This window comes from Anabrus simplex, chromosome 11 (assembly GCF_040414725.1).
Source record: "Anabrus simplex isolate iqAnaSimp1 chromosome 11, ASM4041472v1, whole genome shotgun sequence".
NCBI classification, from domain to species: domain Eukaryota; kingdom Metazoa; phylum Arthropoda; class Insecta; order Orthoptera; family Tettigoniidae; genus Anabrus; species Anabrus simplex.
Genome location: NC_090275.1, coordinates 53,060,727 through 53,088,486, shown reverse-complemented (window position 1 = coordinate 53,088,486; position 27,760 = coordinate 53,060,727). Strand labels below are relative to the sequence as shown.

Sequence of the window (27,760 nt, the reverse complement as noted above, 5' to 3'; positions counted from 1 at the left end):
AAATTGGTTTGTACAACACTACCTTAACTTAAAGCTAATTTATAAATATATATGGCTAAAAACAATATATATAAAAACACTTCATGCACATAAACAGTCGTATCTGGCGTATACCCAATTCATCAGTTGACTTCTGTGTTTGAGTCCTTTGTCATGGTTGTGTATTTGGTTGATGCTTTTGAGCTTAATATAATTTGCTTGTAGAATTGTCCTATTACTTATATAAAAGATTTTTATCTTCACATATGTGCACAGAATAAAACACTTCCTGAAATTTAAAAATGAGTTCCAGGTGTGTAGTTACAATTAGGATAAAATGTTTGTATACAGCTCTGTTGTGTGTTGAATCTTGTTGTTTTATGTTAAAATCGAATCATATTGTGCTGTGACATTGATACAATTTGAGTGGCATTAGACCCAAAGTGGTAGCTCCTTTCCCATCTGTAGCTGTGTGTTGGTGTTATATCTGTGGAAGATAAGATTGAGTTATGGGTGATATTTTATACTGGAGGAATGCCCAAGGATTGTTACCAACCTGGGCCCAATGTTTGGGAAGCCAGGCTCTGCCTGTCACAAGTCAGGACAAAGGGTGAGTGATAGAGGAGTAACACCTCTTTAAAAAACCTTGGTCCAGCTGACCTGGCTGGTAGTCTCATGTAAGGGTCCCTTGCCAGGGTTACGGTGAAGACCTCAACGGCAGTGAAGGCAGAGAAGATGGACTTCGGAACGGTGGAACTGACTGACGAGGCAACCCTCTTATGCGGGGAAAATAGAATAGGAACTGCTGCCTTGTAGTCAGAAGTGGGAACTTCGAAGGCTAAGGGAAGAAACCCCGACAGAAAATCAGTAGGCCTGGCTACTTAGAAGGCAGCCCCTTCACCAGGCTTTGGGTACTGAAGGCCAATAACCTACACGCCCGAGATTAACCTATTACAGAAACATCAAGCCGGATGGATAAAATGGATTTGACTTTTAGCATGAAATCGGACATGGGAATTGGAATGTACAGACAATGTGGCAGGCAGGAAGATTGGTTGAAGTATCTAGGGAGATGAAGCGATACAGGTTGTAAATACTAGGCATGAGTGAGACGAGATGGACTGAGTTCGGTGAGATAAAGACCCAGGAAGGGGACACGCTGCTGTACTCAGGAAGAGAAGAAGAACGTAGAGGGGGGGTGGTGGATTACTGATCACTCAAAAGACAAGGAAGAGTTTGATAGAATGGTATCCAGTCTCAGAAAGGATTCTAGTAGCTCGATTTGCTCGATTTGCATCAAGAGTAAGACCAATTACAGTGGTGCAGTGTTATGCACCAACAGAGGCAGGAGAAGAAGAAGAAAGAGCAATTTTATGGTCAGCTACATCGAACCCTGTTAAAGGCAAAGAAAAGGGATATAATGGTCGTGATTGGAGACCTGAATGCGAAAGTTGGCTATGATAACCAAGGAGTAGAAAATATAATGTGAAAACATGGTATAGGTAATAGAAATGAGAATGGTGGAAGACTTATTGAATTTTGTAGTAACCACAGGTTGGTGATAGGAGGCCCTATCTTCCCTCATAAGAATTACCATAAAGTGACGTGGGTTTCCCCTGACCATAGAACGGAGAATCAGAACGACCATTTCACTATCAGCAAGACGTGGCGAACCTCCCTTTTGGATGTGAGGAACAAGTACTAGGCACATTCATCAGAAGAGGAGGATAAAGTATAATTGGGATAAACTGAAGGATAAGGAGGTGCAACAATATTTTTCACTAGAATTGAGTAACCGATTCCAACAGCTAAGAGATGAAGAAGGATAGGATATTGAACATAATTGGAAGAGCATAGAGAGTACCTACATTAATACCTGTGAAAAGGTCTTAGGCAAAAGGGAAAGAGGAAGAGAAGAATGGATTACTTCTGAGATATGGGAAGCCGTGAATCAAAGGAAGGAATGAAAGAAAAGACTCAATACCGCAAGAACACAAGAAGAGAAGGCACAAACTAGAACTGACTTTAATGAACTTAACGAAATAGTGAAGAGATTTCGATGTGACAAACGAGCATTTATCAATCTTGCAACACAAGCTGAGACAGCAGCACAAAACAATGATAGAAAGACCCTTTACCACATTACCAAGAGACTAACGGGAAAGTTTTCTAGATCTGACAAGCCAGTGAAAGCCAAAAATGGGAGATTATTGTCCACACAAAAAGAACAGCTAGAAAGATGGAGAGAACACTTTCTGGAGATCTTGAATCGTGAAACAATCGAGAAAGAAGAGACAGAGGTGATGACCGTAGAACAGCAGGAAGATGTTGCTATCAGTACAGAACCGCCATCAAGAACAGAGATACAAAGGGCCATTAAACAACTAAAGAATGGTAAAGCGGCAGGTATGGACAATATCACACCGGAGGCCTTGAAAATGGATGAGGGTACTTCAGTCGAGATTCTGTTCCCACTTTTCAAGAAGATTTGGGAAGAAGAGAAGATCCCACCGATTGGAAAAAAGGATTGTTGATTAAGCTTCCGAAGAAAGGAGATTTATTAGAATGCGATAACTGGAGAGGGTTTACCCTCCTTTCGATACCAAGTAAGGTACTCTCACGAATAATTTTAGAAAGGATCAAAAAGAGAGTTAACTCAAGGCTGAGGAAAGTACAAGCAGGATTTAGAGAAGGTTACTCCTGTACAGACCAGATCAACACACTGCGCATAATTATAGAACAATCCACGGAGCTGCAGTCGTCACTGTATCCACTATTTGTAGACTTTGAAAAGGCATTTGATAATGTAATGAGGAAGATGATGTGGAAAGCCATGAAAGAGTTCGGGATTCCAAAGAAAATTACAAAGATAACCCAGGAAATGTATGAGAACTACACATGCCAAGTTTTACATCAGGGGATGTTGTCTGAGCTCGTCCCAGTAAACACAGGAGTTAAGCAAGGATGTTTGCTGCCACCTATACCATTTCTGATGGTGCTGGATCTTATGATAAAAAGGCAATGAATCGCCGAAGAGGAATTCAATGGGGACTGACAGGCAGGTTGGAGGACTTGGACTTTGCGGATGACTTATGTTTGCTAGCCAACAGTTTTACGGATATGGAAGCAAAGCTGAATGATTTTAAAACCGAAGCATCAGAGGTGGGATTGAAGATAAATGGAAAGAAAACCAAGGAGATGTGCTATAATAACCAAAACAAGGCACTATTATTTTTAGGAAACCAACAGATCGAACAAGTCAACCAGTTTTGCTACCTGGGAAGTATAGTCACCCCTGAGGGAGGAACTATAGAGGATATAGGAAATTGAATAAATAAGGCTAAAGGAGCATTTGCAATGCTGAGACCAATCTGGAAATCAAGGGAACTTAACACCTATACCAAACTACGCATCTTCAATACAAATGTCAAGTCAGTACTGCTCTATGGGTGTGAAACATGGAAGACTAACAAACAACTGATTAGCAGACTTCAAACATTTGTGAACAGAAGTTTGAGGAATATCCTGAGGATATGGTGACAAGTAATCTCCAATGAAGAACTGTGGAAAAAAAACCCATCAAACACCCATTGATATTGAGATGCGTCGTAGGAAATGGAAGTGGATCGGCCATACATTACGGCGAGATAAAGACAACATAGAAAGACAAGCCCTAGAACGGAACCCACAAGGTAGCAGGAGAAGAGGCAGACCAAAAAACACATGGAGGAGTGAAATAGCAGAAGGGATGGAGAAAGGAGGGAAGACCTGGACAGAGATCAGAACGATGGCGCAGAACAGAGTCCGGTGGCGGAAGTTCATTGATGCCCTATGCTCCACTTAGGAGATACAGGAAATAAGTAAAGTAAGTCAATAAATTAAAATTTGCCAGAATTGTTTCCACATGGCTCCTAAAATCTCTAGAAAAAGTCACTAGTCGCTATCTTTGAAATTCTGTCAATAAATTACTAAAAAAATATTCCAAATCTAGCGATTAGTCTCTAGAACCGACTAGACTGATGTGAACGAACAAGAACATAGCATCCGAGAACGAGAAATTGACAATCGATACACGTGTCGCAATATACAGGTTTCAATAAATATCTCACACTCATGCACATTTCTCGTATTAATAAACGTCTATATTTCATTTGAAAGCGGCCAATGAGTGAAGGACTTATGGCCACTAGCGTACAAAGCTGAAATGGCGAGATTTGAACACAAATGTTTGAGGTTCACCAAAAATAAGCCAAAATCGGGAGAAATAATAGAAGAGGCAGGTAAAACTGTTGAAAATTGGGAGTCATTATTATTATTATTATTATTATTATTATTATTATTATTACGAATAAGTATTTGAACCTTAGAATAAAGATAGGTAAAATCTCAAAATATATCAAGTTTTTTAAGGATTGCTTGAAGCTAGGACTAGTACCCAAGTTCCTTAAACCACTACAAAGGAAAAACATTCCAAATCTAAAGTCAAATGTGACCTAAAACAATAAAATGTGGCTCAGAAATTAAATCAAACTACTGTATAAGAAAAAAAAAATCACTCCTAAATTTGCAATTATACTGGACGCTTTTGACCATCTCAAAATAGTTGTTTCCACTCGAATGGAGTTCATTCCTTAGGTACACCGACAATAAACTGACTACTATATGGATATGAAACAAAGAACATTAAATCACAAGCTAACTTGTTTACAAGAAGCTAAACCTAAAGCTTTCAACCAGAACAGGAACAATAGGATTTCTACCCCTTCGTTAATGAACATTCCCACTAGAATTAACTTATCAGACACAGTTTTCTCAGACAGTGAAATAGATTATTTTTTTTGCTAGTTGCTTTACGTAACACAGACACAGATAGGTCTTATGGCGACGATGGATCAGGAAAGGCCTAGGTATGGAAAGGAAGCGGCCGTGGTCTTAAGGTACAGCCCAGCATTTGCCTTGTATGAAAATGGGAAACCACAGAGAACCATCTTCAGGGTTGCCGACAGTGGGATTCGAACCCACTATCTCCCGGATGTGAGCTCACAGCCGAGCGCTCCTAACCGCATGGACAACTCGCCCAGTAGATCTCTTTAATAAAGGTATAAAATATAACTGGCCTAACCCACGAAAGGTCAAAGACATAATCACCACCATCGCCGAGACCGAGTCTAATTAACAAACAGATTCCCTTAGAGAAACAAAATGTTAGATAAGAAATAAAGAAACTACCTACACTCGTTAATGATATAATAACTAACAATAATTCTAACTTTTAGAAACAAAACCTGTAGTTAAAAATTAAACAATAATGTCATAGTAACAAAGGCTGATAAGGGCAATACAACAGTTTTAATTAATAAACAACGTTACATCAAGAAAACAGATTTTTTTCTCCTATAAAAACCTACACAATAATCAATAAAGATCCCATAAAAAAAACACAATCCAAAAACATTCCTAAAAAATTCAATATTTCTGCTAAATGAACAAGACTACCAGAAAATGATTACAATGAATCCAAAATTACCTACAGCAAGATCATTACCTAAAATAAATAAGAAAGATGCCCCCGTAAGACCAACAATCAATAGCACAAACAGTGCCACTTAAAACTCTCAGTTCCTCCACATTTTCTTAAGAAAACATCTTAAATTTCACAATGTAAATGCCAGAAAAAATTCTGTCTAACTTTGCAAAACCTTAAACAAAAACAATTTACAACCAAATCACTTATGTTCCATTGATATCACTAATAAGTACTCAAATATTATACCTGTAAATGAAACCATCACCATTATGAAAAACAACCTCTCCAAACACAGTGCATTAAGCAAAATTGAAATAGATGAATTCATAGTTACTGAGTTTTGTTTTACACAATAATTACTTCACTTTTAACAACAAAATATATAAACAAGAAGGCTTAGCTACGGGAGACTCAATTTCTGGCATTTTAGCTGACGTCTACATGGACAACCTAGAATACAACAAGATAGTGAAAAACATCAACGGACTCTGTTCATGGCTTTGTTATGTTGACGATACATTAGCAATTGATATAGATGTTGATTCCCACAGGGAACATGAAATATCTGTCCTGAATGAGTAAATTTATAGCAATTATCAATAAACAACTTAACAATAGTGATAACATCCTAACGTTCATAAATAACTTAGACAAAAGTATAACGTTCACTAAGGAAAACAAACAATAATTCAATAAATTTTCTAGACATCAGAATTATGCAAGTTTTAGACAAATTTGATTTCCAAATTTACTGTAAGGCCTTCCTTCACTCCAATAATTATAGAAAACAAATCATTGATGATGATTATGCTTGTTGTTTTAAGGGGTCTAACATCGAAGGTCATCGGCCCCTAATGGTACGAAATGAAAGAACAAAAATTGCAAAGGCATCCACTGACCAAAATAAAAATAAAATATGGCATGAAGAATGAATGGATGGACAGGAACTCAACAAAACACAAAACAAACAAACAAAAACCAGTGGATCGGACTCAATACAGATCGAAAATAAAATTATTACCGACCAAGGAACCACTTATAAAGCACGATGATGCTTGGTGTCTAAAGGGGGTGCAAAATCCACGTCTAAAGCCCCACAGAATGGTACGTGTCGCGAGTAAAATAGAACCATGGTATATGTCATGTTGGGGTATTAAGCTGAAGTAGCGAAGACTCACGGTGTTCCACAAAAGATGGTACTACTCACAAGTATTGCAATACGTACAAGTAACGCAGACCTATGGTGTGTCTCACACAATGGCCCAACTCAGAGTCAACGCAAACCGAGAAGGTTCCCCACCTAGGTGTACTAAACACGGGCGCCGGTATTCCCGTGGTGTTCCTCACATAGTGGGTACTAATCACAGGCAACGCAGACCCACGGTACTGCTCATATAGTGGTACAACTCACAGGCTACGCCCAGACCCGCGGTGTTGCACACGTGGGTACGACGCACGGGTACTGGAATCCACCAGGCCAGGCTTTTACTGCTACTAATCACAAACCTATTTCGTACCGAATTTAGTGGTACTACTCGCAAGTACAGGCAACCTATGGTGTTCCCCGCGTGATGGTACGATTCAAAATTAGTTTCATGGTTCTAATTCAGTCAGCCCTTGGTCGCCCCTTTTAGTCGCCTCTTACAACAGGCAGGGGATACCGCGGGTGAATTCTACATGTGCGTCCCCCACCCGCAGGGGGTAAACGAATCATTACACCCAAATTTCCATAAGCAAGCCGCATACTACAGTTTAGTATACAGGGCATTAAAAATACCTCTTTCAACAAATAATTTTTAAAAAAGAATTAGATTTCATAAAAAAAAAAAGCCAGATTCAATGGGTTTAATCCAGATCTGATCAACAACATCATCAATAAAGTTAAACTAAAATTAGCCACCAACCTTTCTCCAATAGTATAGTATAGTATAGTATAGTAAAGGATTTATTGAACCTTACAGGCTTTCGCCCAATACATACTTCAAATCCGTAATAGCTTAAGCAAGATACAGAATACATAAAATACAACAAAATAAAATTAACGGCAATCTGCCACCATGTGCACTGTCATATGACCCATGATCAACCCTTGTTGGTGATTCACAAGCCATGGCAAAATAGCTCCAGGATAATAAAATACTAAAATAATAACATAACGGCGTAAAATAAAAGAACATCAGCATTCGGCACATGTGGTTTAAACAACCGTCGTCTCTCATCCTGCAGGGCCTGCAACCTAGCACAATCCAGGCCATACGCTGACCTCTCTTCTGACCTGCTTAAGCTGCAAACTCTGCTTTAGCGTTGCAACATCTGCAGTGCTGGTGAACCACATTCCTTTTACGTATTATAATATGCACTACTTCCTATTTACCAGGTTTCATTATCTAACTTCAACGCAAATATATTAGCTTGCCAACCCTACATAATCTCGATGCCTAGCTATTATAATTATACAAACTCTCCAAATATACCACCGTCTACCTCACCAAAATGAACTCTTCTCGTTCCAGCATATAATTCCTCCTAGCATTCATCACCAAAAATTGTCTTATATACTTAACACTCCAAATAAATTCCAAATTACCTTAATTACACTCAAATCACTAAACATTTCAATAAAAATAATCAAAATCTCACTCTCCTCTCACATCCCTCAACCTCTTATACCTACAAACCCAAACAAACTCCCCATTTCAAATTCTCATCCATCCCATCAACTAATCACTCTTCAATTCAAATTACTCACAATCAAACACCATACTTAAATTCTGCCATCACGTCTAATCACTCTTAGTGAACTTCACTCCAAAAAATACCATCGAACTTTCCAATCTCATATCCATCCACATTAAAGTCTTATTCTTCAAGTAATATGACAAATTCTCGACCCTCTCATCCACCGACTCGTCATCACATATACTTTACCCTCCAAATCAATTCCCAACTTACCTCAATTACACTCAATTCAATAAACATTTCAATAAATACAATCACAATCAAACTCCACACTTATACTTTACCCTCCAGATCAATTCCAAATTACCTTGCACTCAAATCACTAACCATTTCAATAAATATTCTCATGCCACCAACTCATCATTCACATAGTCTATCATCTACTGACTCTCTTTACTTAACTTTCTACTTCTTGTTACTACACCCTCCTCCTCTTTATCTTACTTTCCCTACAGATCTTTTAGACTCGTGCTTCTCCCTTACCTCGAAGTCTCCCCTTACTAAGCATCTCCATCTCTTTCAGACCTTCGTGGTACTTCCAATTCACTTAAACAGCCCTCGACTGCTGTCCTAGGTGATACCATTCTTTCTCTTTTAACCACTGGCCTCTCTCTCACAATGCATGTCCACTCCAACACTGCGATCATCTCTCTTTCCACTGTACTTGCCACCTCCGAAGCAGTTTCTGTGACCTCGTTGGACCCTGTTCTTCCCCTTTCCTCATGTCCTTCTCCGGGAAGGATACCCACTACTAGCCTTTCTTCTACACTCGTCCCCGTATCTCCATCTTGTTTCATCTTTTCTTCTAGTTCCAGTAAGTTTGTCACAGACCAAAATTTTATACACCTGCCATTAGTCACTACTAATTGCTGTCCCCTAATGTAAGCTTTCAATCCTTGGCATCTGGCCCTTACCATATGTCTTAAGAACTTTTAAATTCTTAATCCCTCCACTTCCCATGTCTCTTGATCCAAACTTTTTCACTTTGAATGTTACCCGCATTTCTGATCACTATTTCGGCCATCAAAGTAGATAATTTCACTTTTATAGGCCTGCTACCCTGCACGATACCTATTCTTTCTGCATCATCTGTATCAACTTCGCTAAAATTAATTTTCAATTTTCCCTGGATTAGCTCCACCATTTTATAAATCGTGTTCACTTTGTCCTCTGTTATCCTACAGAACACCATATATAATTATGGATTTCTTTCTTTGATCTCGACTACTGGCCTCTACTTCTGATTTCAGCTTTGACAATTCCTCTTCTAATTTTCTTATTTTCTCTCTTAGTGATGCAATTTCTTTACTGTTGTTTCCCACTTTGGTTGTTGTATCGTCTGTTTTTCCCTGGAACCTTCCTTCATATTATCGAACTCCTTTGTTTGCTCCTGTATATTTTTAATTTGCTTAAACGGGCAAACTTCTTCTACCACCTCTTTAACCACCTTCCTAATTACTTCCACGTCTTCCCAGCACATGCTTCCACTAGAGATCGGCCTGGGATTCAATTCCACTTCACCGATAATTAGCATTACCATAATCGCCGCTGCCGCCAGCATCGTCTCCCCCTTCATGCCCAGTTCCTTCTTGCTTCCTCCATTTTTCTCTTCTTTCTGCCCTGCCATCTTCCTATAACTGCCCTAACCACACCAATCATCTTCCTGGACTCTTTGCTTCACTCTTGCACTCCCCTCTCACACTACTGGCACACACTACCCAGCACGTCTCCACTCGTCGCTTGCCTAAGCTAAACTCCTTTCTCCAATAAAACCCAACAAACCAAATACACAAAGTTTACATTTACCAACCCAAAAATCCATTAAATTACCAATCCTTTAAAAAAACACGAGGTAAAAATCGCTTACACTAGGCAGAACACAAATCAATTTATTTTTTAGTCATACCTCAATCAATTCAACTAATAATAAATATTCAGGCTCAGGCACATAAACTCAAATGATCGGTATGTAATTTTTCTTATGTTGGTCAAACTGGCCGCAGTTTTTCAACTAGATATGTTTTTGGGCGTTGAAATGTTCTGCATGACAAATTCTCTGCGATGAGTAACCACATGAAGGATACAGGTCACGAATTTACTATAATAGATTGGGATTTACAAATCTTAAAAAGAATTGAAAAAAATAAGCTCATGACTGAATATGAAAACTTATACATCTTTCTAGACCTACAATTTAACAAAGACGAAAACTTAAACGATGTAATAGATAATAAAAGTCCTCTTTACGAACAGATCTCAATACTATTGCAAAAAATCATTTCTTCAGAATAGTAATTTTTATAAAATATTTAGCACTAAATCAGTAAACACTTCCATTAACTCAACACACATACTACCCCCCTCCCCTCCTCCCGCTGCTGGCAACTCCCCGTCATGCGCAACGAATAAGCCCTTAGCCTCGCCTTCTCAAGCTCAATCCACTCCAACAAGACTCCACAAATACAACATGCTAAGTAAGAGCTTGGCAGCTGCCAGTAGCTCTAAAGATCTCAACATAAATAAGTTAACATCTCAGCGGTCGAAGGGGTAAGTGTCAACACTTTTCATTGAACTTCCACTATTAGCCACCTCATTCCAATTAGGGTTCTTCCACAAATAAAAAAAAAACACTTAAATTACAGACTTATCACACATTTTGCTATCTACCGATCGACGACAACTTTTACAACATCATTGTTCCCTTTTGACTAGCACGCTTACTCCAATATGTCCAACAACAAAAAGCTATACCAACTCCAAACTTTTCCCACAAACACCATATCAAAGAAGATGGCCCAATGAGGTCAACAACAAACTTTAATATGGCCGAAGTCATCCAGCATTCAAACTAATACTATCTCAAAAAGAACCACGCCATATGAAAATTCTTCAAGTATTATACACACATAAATGCAAAATTAATACATAGCTACTTCAAGAACCAAGGACTATTACCAGATGTTCTATATTGCTTAACTTTTTAACACGCCATTCGATAATTGGAATGTGCTTTCCGATTTTTAACCATACTGTAATAACTTAATATCAAGAATCAACCACCTTGTCATAATTTCTCAAATAATTGTTATATTTTTTAGACTCAAATATTGCCACATTGTTAAGCCAATAGTGTACTACAATTTATATTGTAATAGTTGTATAACGACTGCTCATCCATTTTACAAGACATGGTTATATATCAACAGTAATCACAAGTCATTTCCAATCAGGTACCAGATTTATTCCTAAGGTGAAACTATGGCTGATGATGCCTACTACTGAGAGGCAAAACATGTACCATCTAATGTATTAATTTTTATGTTGACAATTTGATAAGGACAAGTCCTAATTTTTAAGATTGTCTTGTATTGAATAGGTGGATAAACAATTTTTTATTTATTTAATCGGAAGTCTCACGCCTAAATCGGGAAAGTTGGCAGGTATGTTATAGTATCACTTCACAGGCAAGCATTTTAGGTTCTTCTTCGAAACGCTGTCACCTAACCTAACTGTATATGTATCATGAAAGCATTTTTCAAGCTCATTCAGAGAAATGTTAACCTCCTCGCTAAAAATTTACATGGGATTAGCCTTTCCAAAATTTTACTAGATGCGAAAAAACAAACTATCCTCTGAAATTAATTATGTACTCCGTGCCATATCTTGAGGTGTATCACATTCTTATGTAATTTCAGTATATAACATTAAAATTAAGTGATCGTTTCCTTTGTATACTTAACGAGTTAACTGCTATCGGCTACGTTATTTACGCATTTATTACGAAAACATGTTCTCTTTCACTTCGATTTTAGTTTACGGAACAGTAGACAGGTATTGCCAATCGACTCCAACATCGCTGGCGACAACAATGACACGATCTTGCCACAAACAACACAAGGAGACATTCTAACAACTTCATTTCCTCAGTGGATATCATTCTTCCATCTAAAGTGTTAGTATTTCGTGAGTCACCCATTCAACCAACATCGAGACAGTGGCCGACACCACACCTCGAACACTTTGAAACTATTGTTGATCTACCTATCCTTATTATTCGCTTATTCTCTAAACCATTACAGCGTACAAATTAGACCGCCACTCAACAATAGCCAGTTTCTAAAAATCGTCTTGGCTACAATATAACTCACAGCTGTTTCAATTTCACTACCTGTTGATGTGCCTTTTGTAAAGAAAACTTCAACTTAGAAAAACACATCTATGATTAATAGATGTTATCAGACATCAAACATTTTAATTAGCATTCAGACAACTTTCACTTAAATCTTTATCCCGTGACTGTACATAGTGTCTTAAGATGGTGTTTATATTTTATATCAAGTGTTAATGTATTGTACATAGTGTCTTAACGTGGCGTTTATTTTGTATCAAGTGTTAATGTATTATTTAAACGTTAAACATTGTTTCATAAGACAGAGTACCCAACCACATGATATTTTAATAGGTGCTAACAGCATATTTCTTACGAATAATTTCAAAGACTTTTCAAGAACTACACTAAATCTTGTTTACCTGTCAGTAAAGGACCGTCGCATTGTATTTAAACTCGTACTACTATTTTAGTTATAAGATGGTTTAATACAAATGTATCGGGATCCCGATAATTTTTAGGCTGAAGGGTGAAACATGTCTTGGTTGAGTGTCATGCTTAAGTTATAAACATTCTCATGAATGTATTGTACTGAATAGGTTGACCACTTCAATAAACTTAATTGTTTCAAATTAATTAACAATTGTTATCGGACACATTTACGCATTTATTACAAAAACCTGTTCTCTTTAATTTCAAGTTTTCTTTTTGAAACAGCAGTTGACGGGTATTACTAATCGACTCCGACAGTGTTTTAGAATATTTATTGAAAACAAGTCTCTTAGAATGGTGACGAGAGAGCTCGCTAGTGGACATAGCAAGGAAACGATACAGAAGGTGATTGATCGCATGCAACACAAACGCCGAGATGCATAAATATCGGCAATGGAAGAAACATGCACGCTTAATCGCTTGTAGTAATGGATGCGTCAGCGATAGGGTTCTCACTGTAACCGAAGGATAATACGCAGTTTAATACAAGAATTCTGAAAGAACAGGGAAAAAAAACCTGTCGTTATAACCAGAGAGTTAGTAAATAATACACTAGAGGTAGAACTGGTGCTGCAGTCGCGTGCGAAGTTTTGCCAAAAGCTGGATTGTTTGGCACTGTCACTACCGTACTGGAATTTCTCTATAACTTGAAGTCTTATACTTCTCTTAAGTAAAATATCAGTCTCCTGGGCAGCTTATGGCTGCACAGAGAGATTCATAAAGGGCAATGGCATATCATATCACAGTAATGTTTATTTGAAATTCATTTTTGTGTGAATAAAATGTTTGAGACACTTATCGTCATGTGGATTGGCCTACTTGCGCTGACTTCGCGATTTCTTTCCCTGTCGGCGCAAGTGAGATTCTTTGGATTTGACCATGAAGACAAATTAATGATTTAGGAAATATAAGGGAAGATATTTTTCTTTCACTGAATGGTCGTCTTTGAAGGCGAATATCCAGAAAATACAGTTAAAGAGTATACGAATATAGGACTATGTATACATCGTGATGGCAGATCATACATTCATGATCCCAATGTTAGAAGTAGGTTGACAAAGACAACTTTGTTTCATAACCAATAGGTTGATACACTGTCACTCATTATAATCAGTTATATTGATTTCTCAACACATTTCTTACAGCATTGATTATATTGACGGGTATACTTGGCTCCTCATGGCCATGATTACTCAATGTTTAGAGGTTAATCTGATGTATTTCTTTTCCTTTCTTGTAATGCCACTGACGTCCATGATACTCTGCGAGTGGTTGCGGGTTTTGGGTCCTGTAGCTGTGAACTTGCATTCGGGAGATAGTGGATTCGAACTCCCCTGTTGGTAGCCCTGAGGATGTTTTTCCGTGGTTTCCCATTTTCACACCAGGCAAATGCTGGGGCTGTACCTTAATTAAGGCAATTTCTTTCCCACTCCTAGCCCTTTCCTATCACAGTCTCCATAAGACCTATCTATGTCAGTGTGATGCAAAGCAAATTGTAAACAAACAAAATATTATTGTAAAGATTTTTTCAGTTCTCCTCAATCATATCATTTACCACTCTCACTTTCCATTAAAGGAAGTCATTTTACAACTTGACCTTAAAGCAATTCAAACATTTCACAAAAATCTGAATAAAAACTCCATAATAGACTGAAATCACAACTGAGTGTCATATTTCCATTCGTAATCATGTTTAGTAAACAGTGATAATTATGAAGATAATAATAATGTTATTGACTTTACGAACTACTAATTAGATTTACAGTTTTCGGAATGCCGAGGTGCCAAAATTTTGTCCCACTAGAATTTGTTTACGTACCGGCAAATTTCTGACATGAGGCTGGCATATTTGAGCACGAAATATCACCGGACTGACCTAGGATCCAACCTGCCAACTTGGGCTCAGCGCCGACCTCTATACGTGGTATAAACCCTCCTTTCTTCCGTAGCCGCCGACCTCTATACGTGGTATGGACCCATACAGGGTTTCAAATCTACGGCTATTGCGCGAAGAGTTTTGGAGTTATGAATATGCAAATTGTTTTCTTTTCAGGTTTATCAATGTTGTAAATAAGAATTGAAAATCGTTAAAATGTAGTTGTTTTAGCAAGCAAAACTATTTGTCAATTAAATCTGAGCACTAATCTCTGATTTTTTAAAAAGTCTGTTTCCTTCATTCTTTCCCACAGAATAAAATAAAGAAATGATGATCTGAGAAGTTTGTCTTTTCACGTGATTTTCTTTGCTCTAATTTTACACTAAGAATGTGGTTTATTTATTATATTTGTCTCTATTTCGCGGCTTGTAATATTTTCGTAACTCTTCAAGAGCGCTCTGTGTAGGCATCAGTTAGTTCTGCTTTCTGTCATACGATACGAGAAGCAGTTGTTCATGGTATATATCTCGTTTGAAAGACGATGTCTTGACCTTTTGTCTGAAATATGTATCGAATTGGTTTGTTTCATCATAAATGTTATTCCCCTCATTCAGTTTCATCCTGCTGCTTTCAGTCTCGCTGCAGCTTCATCAGTCTGTGTGACGCGCCGCGCTCAATGGTTAGCCCCAGCCGTGGTTTGACTCACAGTAACGTGCTTGAAATATTGTATAATTCAGATGAAAGTTTTAGTCGGAAGTAGTAGTGACTGTATTAGCAACAGTGAAATAGATGATTTGGCTGTGGCAGATGCAGTGGTAAATGATGAGAGTGACGATGAGGAGGAACCAGAACTTGGAAATTTTGTGTTAAAGGCTATGGATAATTACACAGGTCAAAGGGAAGTTTTCAACAGTAAATTCTGATTACTAAGTTCTCTAATAATATTCAGACAAGTCACAGGGACAAACATTGGGCAGATATCTTATCGGGTTCTGCTGGTGGAATGTTTGTTTACAAAATACGCTCGCTCGGCTGGGGAAGGAAATATTCAAGGCCGGCGTGCATCAGATAATACAGTTCCAAGGTTGCAGGAAAGACATTTAATCAGGGAATTAGCACCCAGGAGTGAGAAATCAAACTTCAGAGACGTTGTATCGTGTGTTCAAAACACGACAAAAAGAAGACGTCTGTGTACTGCTGACAAGAGTGCTTTGAACTCTATCACACGAAACTAAATTACTAAGGAAATGTGAAACAATTATGTAATTATATGCATGTACATAGTTCAATCATAAGGAATTCCACATTTCGTGAATTTCGGGCTACTCTTATACTTCTAGTAACGCTTTAAGTGAATCAATGTATTTCAGTTGCGCGTAGTTGAAATCTCATCCGGCTGCAGGGTAGAGTGCTCTCTAAATGGCTCCGACACTGAGGGGTTAACAGACAATATTTTGTCTACGTTGTTCCAAAATATTGCCAAACACTTTTAGGCCTAAAAACACTCTTATTTGCTTCGTAAGAGAGAGAAAGTTTTTGGTCGTTGAGCAGAATTATATTGAAATAATATCATCAATACGGACAAAAAATGATATTTATTACATGTAAAGAGCAGAATTATGCCGAAATCCTGTCCATTTATTACGTTTACACAAAAGATAGAGAAATGTACGTATCCTCATTCTAAAAGTATGCTTTTACAAGACTTGACATGAACAGTAAAGTGAATTGTTTTACTAACTACAATTGAACACCGTCCTCTCTTATCAAGCATTTCTCCTGTATTTCTTCTGTAGTCTCTGAGAATGTTTACATGGAACCATTTTAAATCATATCTATATCCACGCAGTTTTAAAAGTCCCCTATTTACATTGATGAGTACAGTGGAGCGAGCTTTTTGCCAAACAGCTGAGATTTCAACATGCTCCACTGGCTACAACGATTCTTTCGCAGACGGTGGCGCTGCTGCTACCTCTAGTGTATTATTTACTAACTCTATGGCTATAATGGGGTTTTTGGCTTAAGACATTAGATGTTAACAGACAATAAATCGGCTAACGTAAGTGATACAAATCCACTAAAGCGGAGAACTCCATTTTGAGAAGCAAGATTAAAAACTGCCAAGAATGACATAAAACTACAAGCCAGTATAAAGAAAAGATGCAATAATAAATTTAAAAATATATTTTTTATTTTACATCCATTCTAACTGCTAATAGGCTTAACAGATGTCACAGGCTAGAATTTAGTCCCACAGAAGTAGTCATCATATGCTGACCTGAAAAAAAAAATCACCTATTCAGGTAACATACGCACATAACCATTATGTTTGAAGGCTACACTACAAGGTTACTAAATATATACCAAACCCAGTATTTTCCCCAGAACAAATATCTGAATTGCAATAGTTAAGCAAAAATAAATAATTCATGGAGTAATTTAATAGGAATTAAAGTCACATCAATATTTCCTTATGAGGTTCTTGAGGACTTTCAGTGTCTTAAACTTACCAAGAAATTTAAGAAAACTTGTAAAGTTGTTTAAATGCCTGTCCGAAGATTTTTAAGAAGTCCAGAAGCACTGTGTGCATAACAGTACAGCCTTCAATGTTTCATGATACCTCTGTAAATAAGATATCTGCTTGTATATTCAGGAAATATTTCCTAACTTAGAATTCAGATGAAAAATGTTCTAAAACTTTGAAAACATAGTATTTGAATTTGAATAATTTCACAATGCCTTAGGCCTCTTCCAAAATACCACTGACCTCTCTCTTTAGATCAGCACAACACTTAGAACATTTAGAAGGAAATTTCCCCTGAACCTTATTTCATATTCTGCATCCATTATATAAAAGAGAAAGAAAACACTTCCTCCCCCACTATTTTCCACACTACTAGCTGTGGAGTCTCTACGGATATTCTCAGGATCTATGAAGTGGATACTTACTCTGAGAAGTGATAGAGGGAGCAGAGTTACAGTTATGAACAAGGTAGTGGCCATTTGCCAATGCACTACCATCACTTGAGCTGCGGTTTTGAGGGTGTTGAGGCCCCCACGTTGTACTGCTGTTGCTGGTGCTCTGCGACTGGTGCTGTGGCGAATCAGAGCTCGAGAAGCTCATAGGTCTATTGGGGCCATTTGTGATTCGTTCTTCCAAATGCCTCAGCCATTGGGTCAAAGATCTAGAGGAACAACAGCCTACCTTGTAAATCCAGAAATATACAATTTGTTGAACACTATACTATACGACATGAAATTCCAAATACAGAAGTCCAGAAATACACATACCACGAACTACGCATCGAGTAACCAAATGGGTTCGGAATTAAAATGAGAAGGAATGCCCGAACACAACACTGGAGGACTAAATATGTCCAACAAGTAGTGTTGGAGCCTCAGAATGCTACTCAGGAAACTGTCAATGTGCATACCATTTCAGCTCTAGATGCTGAGATGCTGAAAGTAGACTTACCTGCTGTCTTATTATCAATAGAACCATTTACTTTACATTTACCATGGTGATGCAAAATATACATTCAAAGAGATGGCAAACTTTGACTTCAGTGTGCTGCAATGACTGACAACATACCAAGTAGACATTCAGGTGGTGGTGCTACATAACATCTCAGCCTTCAGATCATATAATTGAACTGCTTGCTAATTCTGGGTCTGAAAATGGTTTAGACAAAATTTTTAGTGATTCTAGCATAAGGTACAGCTCAGAAATTGAGCGTGAGGAAGCGTGTACTTTTGAGCCTCTTGCTATAAAGGCTAGACCACTAGCTTTATTTCTTTGGGATAATACGAATAAACACATTCCTCCAGATTCCTAGTTTGATTCTGTACATTCTGGCTGATCCCTTCATTGGTCTTTGTACGTTGATGGTACAAAATAGCAGACTTGCATTGCATCAACATTGGTCTATGTACAAAGAGATGAGAAAAGTATGCCTATCAGCTAACACAATTTCAAATTACTACACTCAGAGAATAAATAATAATAATAATAATAATAATAATAATAATAATAATAATAATAATAATAATAATAATGACAAAGTTTGCTTACAACATCAAAATAGCAAATCTTTTCTAAATGAAAAATAATGTAGTCAGGAATTATAACCTATAGCTACATTATATGTAAACTATGGGGGTGGGGAGAACAGTTCTACAACTAAGAGGTATAAAGCTACTCTAATAACTTTCAATCTTTCTACATCATCAATGCTTTCTTTTTCGAATTATTAACAATAATTTGTCAACAAATCTGAACTGAAACCAATGCTAAAGCTACACAAATTATTTAATAGGAAACAAATGAATAAATTTGAACATGCAGCAAATTTCTTAGTGCAGAGCAGAAGACTTTTTTGAAGACTGCAGACTTAGGTTTTATAAAATATGTACAGTAAGTGGACCCTGTCACTGTGCAGGAATAATACTAGGAAGACTATAAAATGTGTACAGTGTACTCGTCATGAAACAAAACTACACATTTTCCATTTTAAAAAATGGGACGAAAACATTTTGATAATATACAAGACTACCAGCATACTGGCTTACCTGCGGTCCTCGTTACTGATGGCTGGGTGGATGAGGCTGTAGGAGAGCAGCTGCCTTGCCTCTTCGATGTGACTATTTGTTTCCACGGAGTGACTCAGTACCTTGTGGATGACAGCCAGGTATCGTGTCTTGGCCTCCACATTACCAGGTCTTAGCAGTGGCAGATGCAGTAGAAGTTGCCCTAGAGCTGTCTCCTTACTCTCGGCCAAAAGACTGCCAACAAAACCTGCACGACACAAAATTTGATAATGTAATTCCCACTTTGTGTCGAATAGGAAACCTTCTCCCCAATTAGGTCTGAAAGTCCTTTCTCGATTTGAAAATATACACAATAAATGAAAACCTGAAAGGACTCATATTTAACCACATAATTTACAGAGTGCCACAGACTTCCACTACACATCATGCCTTCAGAAAAACTACATTTAATTTGAACGTGTATGTGGATTTCTTCCTTCTCCTCCTCCTCTAGTGTTAAGGCACTTGGATACCAGTCCATTGGCTGTGGTGAAGGCCAGTTTCCGATCTTCATTTATTTATGCGCACCATCTTTGGTTAGTTACTCCTTGTCTCAGAAGCAAAAATCATTACACAAGAGTATATATTTGAGTCTACAGTGTGACAAATGCATATTATGCATTATATAGGGAGCGATGATGGATGAGGTAGAGAGAGATTGAAACCTGATGTCTGTGCATAGCCTACTCCTGTCAAAGACATATGGTCTGGTCAAGACTTAATGCCCCTATCTGATGGATGAAACCGCAGTACCATCATGCAAACTTCATATGAACACTGCAGAGAGGTTTGACCGCAGGCTTTTCACACATCCTTTCCTAATCTACTGGCCAACAGTTTGATTCCTCCCCATCGAGACTTGAACAAGCTAACTATGGTGTCAGATCATAAAGACTAGACTCGTTTAATGATCAAGACCACAAGGTAAGCACATTACACAGTTGAAATAATTGTTTTAATAATAATGTTATTGGCTTTACGTCACACCAACCACTCACAGTTTTTGGAGACGCCAAAGTGTCAATTTAGTCATGCAGGAGTTATTTTTTGTGCCAGTAAATCTACCGACATGAAGCTGATGTATTTGAGCACCTTCAAATACCATCGGACTGAGCCAGGATCGAACCTGCCAAGTTGGGGTCAGAAGGCCAGCGCCTCAACTGTCTGAACTACTCAGCCCTACTATAATCGTTTTAATCTTTGATTCTGCACTGAAAAGTACTGCTGTAGGTCCAAGGGGCTGGTTGTCTGACTGGAAATAATTCTTTCGAACTTTAATGGACAGCAAAGATCGTACTGAATTCACTATTTGCTTGATGTAGACCTTGTCAAGGTCCGCCATACCGAATGCACAATTCAAGACCGAGCCTGTTATACGAGATGAATCCTACGGCAAACCATGCCAGTTCCTTTTTCGTGGAACACCACAATCCTGTTCAAGTTAAAATGTGCAACATGGATAGCGTTCCCTTGTACTGAAATGAATGAAATGGCGTATGGCTTTTAGTGTCGGAAGTGTCCGAGCACGAGCACATGTTCGGCTCACCAGGTGCAGGTCGTCTGATTTGACCTGTACGCCGTGATGAGGATGAAATGATCACGAGGACGACAACACCCAGTCCCTTATAGTTATGAATTTCATTGGGTTCCGTACTGAAGTGGGATTAAAGTAAATAAAAATTCTTTCAAGGTCCACCTATTCAATACAATGACGTTTTATTTGCGATTCAATCACATGTCAAATGGTACTAGTTTCGGCATATATGTTCCATCATCAGCCTTAAGTACAAATTAAACAGTTATATACATATTCCTAAAACATCTAAAACACATTTTAACATATCATAAAATACATTACTGTAATGATACACGAGATAAGTTAAAATTATGTTACAAGTGATTGCTGTGATATAAAATTCTTAAAATTCTGGCAATTCGTTATATAGTCCAGTCTGTGTACTTCCGGGATAAGTGAATTTGTGCTGTTTTATGCTGTCTATGTGGGTGACACTTATTCACTTGATGTTAGGTGGTTCCGGGGAAGTTTACTTTAATCATGTAAGATCATGATATAGAGATGAATTCCCACTTCAATTTAAACCTGAAGGAGAAATTAGCCAATTGCTCAAGGTGAGTCAATCATCATTGATTCTAGTAACTTCCATACATTGCTTCCGACATCTAACCAGTCATGTGCGTTGTGTCAGTAGGCTAGTTGCTTTACAATGGAAAATTCTAAATTCTAAATTATTTTTCACCAATAGAGCATGTCAAAAATGTCAAAAACATATCAGAAACAAGGCTTTTCAGGCGTTTGCTCTATTAACCAGCGTTTCGCCTTAGGTCTGACAATAGACTCATCAGAGTGGGATGTGTCAGACCCTACCCACTGACGCTGGGGTGTATGCAGGTGAACTTATCAGAAGCCCTTATAAGAGGCACAGTCTCACAACTGCATACGGGAGATAAATCTCCACAACAGAATTATTGCCCGCCTAGCAATTCCGAATGGATCCACAGATAGGTCTTATGGTGACAATGGGACAGGAAAGGCCTAGGAATGGGAAGGAAGTGGCTGTGGCCATAATTAAGGTACAGACCCAGCATTTGCCTGGTGTGAAAATGGGAAACCATGGAAAACCATATTCAGAGCTGCCGACAGTGGGGTTCGAACCCACTATCTCCCAGATGCGAGCTCACAGCTGTGCGCTACTAACCGCACGGCCAACTCGCCCAGTGTGTCAGTTGGCAATGAAGGTTCACATTCCCTGGAAGTGGGATTGGATAAGCTCCGGAAGATTATATCTGATGCCCAGACACATCTGGATGTGGGACAACTCAGGGAGTTTAAGGAACTAATCCATGAATTCTGGGACATCTTCACTCCTACAGGAGGTGACAAAGGAAGGACGGGTAATGTGCCATCTCAAACACCGGTGACTCCAACCCAATCCGGCAGCCACCTCGTACGATACCCCCAGCGAAGAAGGCGGAAATCTAGCAATGATAGAAGACATGAAGCAGCGGGAAATCGAGGAATTGAACAGACGTGGTCGTTGGCGATTGTTCTGGTGAAGAAAATGAACAGGAAGCTCCGTTTTTGCGTAGATTACCGCAAGTTCAACGACGTCACGAAGAAGAACCGTTTCCCGTTACCTGACATAAATGACATCCAGGACACGTTATCTGGAGCTCAGTGGTTTTCGACTTTGGACCTGAAGTCTGGATACTGGCAAGTGGCGCTCCATCCGGAAGTCAAAGAGACTGCGTTCTCAACAGGCCAAGGGCTATACCAGTTCACCGTGATGCCTTTTGGTCTCCGCAATGCTCCGGTGTCCTTCAAGCGACTGATGGAGCCTGTACTGAGGTGGCTAACTCACGACGCCTGCCTTGTATATCTGGACGACATCATTATTATGGGACGCACGTTCAGGGAATACTTTGAGAACCTACGGAGAGTGTTCCAGAGACTATGTAGCGCTTGCCTAAAGTTAAGTCCCAGAAAATGCCAGCTATTCCGGAAGGAGGTGCGCTACCTAGGCCACATTCTGACATCAGAAGAGGTAGCCACACATCTGGAGAAGTTAGGAGCTGTCAGAGACTGGCATGCAAAGGACAAGTGAGAGCTCAGGAGTTTCCTTGGTCTTTGCACGCACTACCACATATTTATGGCTGGCTACGCGGATCTCTCAAAGCCTCTTACATGACTCACCGAGGAGGGAAGGCATTTCCAATGATCAATGAGGCAGAGGCGGCCTTCCGGACGCTGAAGGAGGCCCTGTATACAGCACCAATCCTGCGATACCCCAAGCCTATGGAGAAGTTCATCATAGACACCGATACCAGCAACGTGGGAATTGGTGGGGTGCTGTCGCAAGTGCAAGACAGACAGGAGAAGGTGATCGTATACTTCAGCAAGACCTTGTCAAAAGCAGAGCGAAATTACCGTGTAACAAGTCTGGAACTGCTGGCCATCGTGAAGGCCTTGGAGCACTTCCACAAGTATGTGTGTGGGCAGCCTTTCCACCTACGCACCGACCACTCTGCATAGACGTGGCTCCTAAGCTTCAGGTACTTAGGACGGACGGCTCGCTGGGTACAACGTCTTTAGGAGTACGACTTCACCACAGAGCACCGACAAGGAAGGAAGCATTGCAATGCCGACGCTCTTTCCAGAAGACCATGCCCGGAGAACTGTCCCACTGCCAGAAAGTGGAGAGAGAGGCGGGCATCATGGACGCGTGGGCTGTGGGGTCACCACTGCTAAAGGATGGGATCGAGCCGCCCTGAGGAGGGAACAGCTGGAGGATGACTACATCGGACAGCTCTTACAGGAAGTCAAGTCTGGGCAGAGGCCCGAATGAAAAGACATCGCCGAACGCAGTCCAACCTACCAGGCATACTGGGCCCAATGGTCGTCTCTCAAGGTTAGCGACAAGGTGCTTACCATGATGTAGATGTTGATTCCCATAGGGAACCTAAAATATTTGTCCCGAATGAGTAAATTTATAATACCAATATAATGGTCCGTTATTGGACATTATAAATTTTTCAGCTAACTCATTCTTGGTTGCCTGCGTTTCGCCCTCGTGTGCCAAGTTAGGCTCGTCAGTTGGGACCTAGCACACCACCCAAGACGCAAGGCTAGTGCACACCGTGGAGGCCACTGCATAGGCCACTTGAAGCCACCAGCAGTGCCAATGCACTATGAGAGCTATGTCTCACTTTCAAAAAGGTGATGCCTGCCTGGCCATCAAATGATGTAGATGTTGATTCCCATAGGGAACCTAAAATATTTGTCCCGAATGAGTAAATTTATAATACCAATATAATGGTCCGTTATTGGACATTATAAATTTTTTTTTTTTTTTTTCAGCTAACTCATTCTTGGTTGCCTTGACGAGCCTAACTTGGCACACGAGGGCGAAACGCAGGCAACCAAGAATGAGTTAGCTGAAAAATTTATAATGTCCAATAACGGACCATTATATTGGTATTATAAATTTACTCATTCGGGACAAATATTTTAGGTTCCCTATGGGAATCAACATCTACATCATTTGATGGCCAGGCAGGCATCACCTTTTTGAAAGTGAGACATAGCTCTCATAGTGCATTGGCACTGCTGGTGGCTTCAAGTGGCCTATGCAGTGGCCTCCACGGTGTGCACTAGCCTTGCGTCTTGGGTGGTGTGCTAGGTCCCAACTGACGAGCCTAACTTGGCACACGAGGGCGAAACGCAGGCAACCAAGAATGAGTTAGCTGAAAAATTTATAATGTCCAATAACGGACCATTATATTGGTATTATACATTTACTCATTCGGGACAAATATTTTAGGTTCCCTATGGGAATCAACATCTACATCATTTGATGGCCAGGCAGGCATCACCTTTTTGAAAGTGAGACATAGCTCTCATAGTGCATTGGCACTGCTGGTGGCTTCAAGTGGCCTATGCAGTGGCCTCCACAGTGTGCACTAGCCTTGCGTCTTGGGTGATGTGCTAGGTCCCAACTGACGAGCCTAACTTGGCACACGAGGGCGAAACGCAGGCAACCAAGAATGAGTTAGCTGAAAAATTTATAATGTCCAATAACGGACCATTATATTGGTATTATAAGGTGCTTACCCGCAAGTGGGAATCGACCGACGGTAAAAAACAGAATGCCTAGGAGCATGAGAAAAGAAGTGCTGTTCGAGTTGCATGCGGGAACCACTGCCGGGCACTTGGGGAATGAATAAGACGCTAGACCGTGCCCCACAGCGTTGCTAGTGGGCACACATGAGGAATGATGTCGAGAGGATGTGCCAGTTGTGCAACACTTGTGCAGCGAGCCAAGGCCCACAGACCACGAGTAGGGGCCAAGTGATGCAATACAACGTCGGAGCACATTTCGAAAGGATCGCCATTGACATTGCTGGACCATTCTCTGAATCAGACGCTGGAAACCGTTACGTACTCCTGGCTATGGACTATTCCACAAAGTGGCTGGAGGTCTACGCCCTTGGGAATCAATATATATATCATGGTCGAAGCCATCCCGAACCAAGAAGCATCGACAGTGGCCGACATCTCTTCAAAAACTTCTCCTGCCAATTCGGTGTCCCTATGGAACTGCACAGCAATCAAGGCAGAAACCGAGTCAAGGCTGATGTAAGCAGTTCTGCAGCACTTAGGAGTGCGAAAGACTCATGCAACGCCCATCCATCCTCAGTCCGAGGCAGGGTGGAGCGTTTTGTAAAATCATCGAGGAGCACCTCAGAAAGGCGGTTTTGGCGCACCAGAAGGACTGACACGAGAGGGTTCCATTCTTCTTGATGGTCTATCGAGCGTCCACCCCTAGACGACTAGTACGACACCTGCCAACATGGTCTTTAGAAGGGAGCTCTGCCTACCATGCGATCGAATGTTCATGTCGGCACCAGACCAGCAGCAGCCAGCAACGGACTATGTGCAGGAGTTGGTGGATCAGGTCAAAGACTTCATCGATTATGCTTGACAACATCCAAGGGTGGCCAGAAACCAGATGAAAGCCAGCTATGACTTGCTGGAGAACTCTGCAGGTTTCCAGTAAGGCGACAGTGTGGCTGTACCATCCGGTGCGAACAGAAGGGAAGTCGCCGATGCTTCAGGCACAATAGGAAGGTCCATATACGATTGTCACCAGGATCAACAAAGTCATCTACAGGATCCGGCGGTCTCCCCAAGGAAAAATGAGGGTCGTTTACCTGGATCGCCTGGCGCCATATCGTGGAGTAGCTCTGAACAAGTAGCCTTGAGGAGGGAGCAATGTGGTTATAGCGTGCGCCATGCCAAGTTGAGAGGGACTGGTGACGTCACCATTTGGCTCGCCCATTTACTGTTCGACTCTGTGATCAGGAAAACAGAGAGGAAAAGAAAGTTTTTAAAAAAAGAAAGTGACGTGAGTGTGGACAGTGAAATTACATCAAGAAGCAGATTGACTTATCCAGTTAACTTGCAAAAATAATAATACCAATTAGATAAATAGCCTCGTATTGGTGAGAGTTTCCTGATGTATGATCAATACGCACAGGCTTGTCCTGTGGGTTACTATTTGCAAATAGAAGAGAAAAGACAACTATATTAAACTAATTTTTATTTACGGAAATAGTTTGAAAGTTTCTTTCATTTCAAATTAGTATGGTCATCTGACAAGAAGTAACATGGATGCGGGGTAAGGGATGTAAGGGGTAAGCATATCTGCTGCGCATGCGCTAATCTCAATGCCTGACAAACCTGTGTTCTGTCCGCAATGACTCAAACTGTGGTGCAGTTGTGATGTTTCAATGTGATAGGGCCACTGTACGCAAGTTTCACATTTACTGCAATTACTACATACCGTAACAAACATATGGTTCATTTGTGGGTTACTGTAGTCACGTCCTAGTTCGTGAACCATGGGCAACGGTTGAGTGGCCTAGTAAGTGGTCCTGAGAGTCGGGATACCAGTTGCTATGGAATGGGAGTGGGCATCTCGGACATATTCTGAGTCTTGGGCCTCCTTGTGCTCAGGCGGCTAGGACTATACAATCCACCGGTGGTCCATAACCCGTTAGAGGAGAGACCCTCACTTGGACTATGTGCAAGTTGGGTAGCATCCTGCTTCATGAATTTACCGAGCTCAGAACACTTTAAGCAAGCCTCGGACCTATGGGAGTAACGGAGTCCCACTCCCATTAGATAGGCGAGGGACTCCTTGGAAACAACTTGGCGAACGAAATGGAATTTGATGGGAAGCTATCAATATTAATGGGGCTTATGGAAGAAAGAAAGTAGAACTGGCTGAATCAGCAAAGAGGATGCATCTGGATGTGCTAGGAGTAAGTGATATTCGGGTAAGGGGAGATAACGAGGAAGAGATAGGAGATTATAAAGTGTACTTGACGGGTGTTAGAAAGGGAAGGGCAGAGTCTGGGGTAGGGCTCTTTATCAGGAATACCACTGCACGCAACATAGTTTCTGTTAGGCACGTAAATGAGCAAATGATGTGGGTAGATTTGTCAGTAGGAGGAATTAGGACTAGAATTGTGTCCGTGTATTCACCATGTGAGGGTACAGACGAGGATGAAGTTGACAAGTTTTATGAAGCATTGAGTGACATCGTGGTCAGGGTCAACAGCAAGGGTAGAATAGTGCTAATGGGCGATTTCAATGCGAGAGTTGGGAATAAAACTGAAGGATACGAAAGGGTGATTGGTAAATGTAGAGAAGATATGAAAGCCAATGGGAATGGGATGAGTTTGCTGGACTTCTGTGCTAGTATAGGTTTAGCTGTTATGAATACATTCTTCAAGCATAAGGCTATTCACCGCTACACGTGGGAGGCTAGGGGTACCAGATCCATAATAGACTATATCTTAACAGACTTCGAATTCAGGAAATCTGTTAGGAATGTACGAGTTTTCTGGGTTTTTTTTCGATGATACAGAC

General features: G+C 40.1%; 1 protein-coding gene across 1 annotated transcript in view; it reads right to left on the bottom strand.

Annotated features, from left to right (window-relative positions):
* LOC136883315 (protein Smaug homolog 1) overlaps window positions 1–27,760 on the bottom strand; it is a 327,858-nt gene that overhangs the window by 174,797 nt on the left and 125,301 nt on the right. The window contains exons 4-5 of the mRNA XM_067155554.2: window positions 19,291–19,516; window positions 17,671–17,906 (exon numbers count right to left, since the gene is read on the bottom strand). Coding sequence (XP_067011655.2) covers window positions 17,671–17,906; window positions 19,291–19,516 — 462 coding nt within the window. The remainder of the gene's footprint in view (window positions 1–17,670; window positions 17,907–19,290; window positions 19,517–27,760) is intronic.